Source organism: Trachymyrmex cornetzi, unplaced genomic scaffold (assembly GCF_001594075.2).
Source record: "Trachymyrmex cornetzi isolate Tcor2-1 unplaced genomic scaffold, Tcor1.1 C3935352, whole genome shotgun sequence".
Classification (NCBI taxonomy): domain Eukaryota; kingdom Metazoa; phylum Arthropoda; class Insecta; order Hymenoptera; family Formicidae; genus Trachymyrmex; species Trachymyrmex cornetzi.
The window spans coordinates 1-1,958 of record NW_017295358.1 but is presented as its reverse complement, the minus strand read 5'-3'; the positions used below and the strand labels follow the sequence as shown (position 1 = coordinate 1,958).

General features: G+C 26.0%; 1 protein-coding gene across 1 annotated transcript; it reads left to right on the top strand.

Annotated features, from left to right (window-relative positions):
• The first annotated feature begins 91 nt into the window (after positions 1-91).
• LOC108766730 (uncharacterized) lies at positions 92-1,910 on the top strand. The gene is made up of 5 exons (XM_018516253.1): positions 92-290; positions 570-752; positions 848-997; positions 1,301-1,459; positions 1,539-1,910. Exons 1-5 carry the CDS (start codon positions 223-225, stop codon positions 1,780-1,782), a joined length of 804 nt encoding a protein of 267 aa, XP_018371755.1. The 5' UTR covers positions 92-222; the 3' UTR covers positions 1,783-1,910.
• The last annotated feature ends 48 nt before the right edge of the window (positions 1,911-1,958 follow it).

Genomic DNA, 1,958 nt, shown 5'->3' with positions numbered 1-1,958 from the left:
TGTTGTCTTGCAAACAGCAAGTTCCAAAATTGACTGTACTGACAATCTATAGTGCACGTAACGTAAACTGTCGTATTTTCAATGTTGGCAGTAAACTTGGAACACAGCTAACATACGTAATAATAAGCAACTGATTTATTATTAAAAATATTGTTTATTCTAAGTGGTGATATACTCCTGAGTATATACTTATATACTACAATTCTATAAATTAATGAAAAAATGGTTTCATCGTGTTGTATATGTTCGAAGGAAAATTTCCCTTCAGAACCACATCGATCATTTCACAGGTAAAACTGCAAAAACTGAATATTTGATTATAATAACGAATAATCGTATTAATATAGTAATCAAGCAATTAATTAAAAATCCAATTAATTACAAGTATTATAGTGACGATTATTGATAACGATGCAATGTACTAATTGTAAATTAATTTTTTAAAGAAGCTTTGCTATGTATGCATATTTAATTATATAGATAATAAATCCCTAAGCTTTTGATAAATAAATTTTCTTAATTTTATACACGTTCTTTGACAAAAACTTTAAAATATGTAACATTTATAGGATACCAGCGAATGAAGAAATGAGGAATAAATGGTTACAGATAATTGGTCGTAATCTTTCGTACAAAGGAGCCAGAGTTTGTAGTGATCATTTTACGGAAAACGATTATCATGACATAAATCCTTGTGCAAAAATCAAAAGATTAAAGAATACTGCCGTTCCTTCTGTGACCCTACAAAAAAAGTGAGACATTCTTTAATTAAAAATAATATATATTAAGAGAGTTCAAATAATTTATAATAATAAATCTAAAAATTATTTTACACATCTCTATTTAGAAAAAATACGAAGGGGACATATCTAAACACTGATGTAAATGTATATAATAGTTATGGAATCATGTTTCAAGATGAAAATGATATTACTCTTCACAATTCAGAAAATCATGAAACTAATGCAAGCAACTGTAATATTGATACCAAAGAAAGGTTAGTATATACATATATTTGATGATATATGGAATTTATCGTTTTATAAAAGATTCTTGTGACAAAAATACTGTCAGTGGTTTGCTATTACAAAGTAGATACCTAACTCAATTGTCACATCTAAAATTTAATTAATATTGCATGTTAAGTTTTTCTCTGCTGAATTAATATACACTTGTATTTGAATTAAAATAGATATATATTTGAAGTTTGGTAAGAACAATATTGAAAGTTTTAGGTGTAGTGGCAAAGTACAGATCTAATTTTTAATAATTTTTACTTTCAAATAACACTTATTTGCAGTGAAAATATAAGTAATGAACTAGAGTTGACTCAAAACACAAGTGAAGATTTAATTATTTTCTTAAATTCCGAACAAGAAATGAATGCTACTTGTATCAATAATCAAGAAAAAATTGATGTCTATTTTGAAAATGATATAAATGATATGAATAGAGAGAGGTAAGATAAACACGAAGAAAAAAAAATTAATCTTTTTATTTTATATCTTGCAAATGCTGTAAATAAAAACTTTTTTTAGAGAAGTTCCATCACCTAATTTAGGAAATTACAAAATAAAAGAAAAAATTTTAAAATCTTCCAAACACACTACAGAACGCTTTACAAAAACAGATTTTTTATCAGAAGAAAAGTGGACAGCATTTCTAAAATGTATTACTTACAATAAACGTGTAAATAGACTTATGCGACAAAGAAACAAATGCTTGCAAAAGAAGATTATGATATTTCAAGATATGTTGCAAGATTTGTTGAAAAAAGTTTAATAACTAGCTATTTTATGAATATTTGGTGTGCTCATAATGACATTGTAAATTACTACATTTTTTATTATTACATCAATATTAGTATTAAAAATGACTCATACTTAAGGGCTCACATACGTTTCTCGAACTTGAAAAGTAGTCAAAATGTGATGAGAAATTGTAAGAAAACTATTGGG

Coding starts and splice junctions, on each gene's coding strand:
- LOC108766730 (XM_018516253.1), top strand. CDS start 223: ATGGTTTCATCGTGTTGTATATGTTCGAAGGAAAATTTCCCTTCAGAA. Junction 291..569: donor CCACATCGATCATTTCACAG/GTAAAACTGCAA, acceptor TAACATTTATAG/GATACCAGCGAATGAAGAAA. Junction 1,460..1,538: donor AATGATATGAATAGAGAGAG/GTAAGATAAACA, acceptor AACTTTTTTTAG/AGAAGTTCCATCACCTAATT.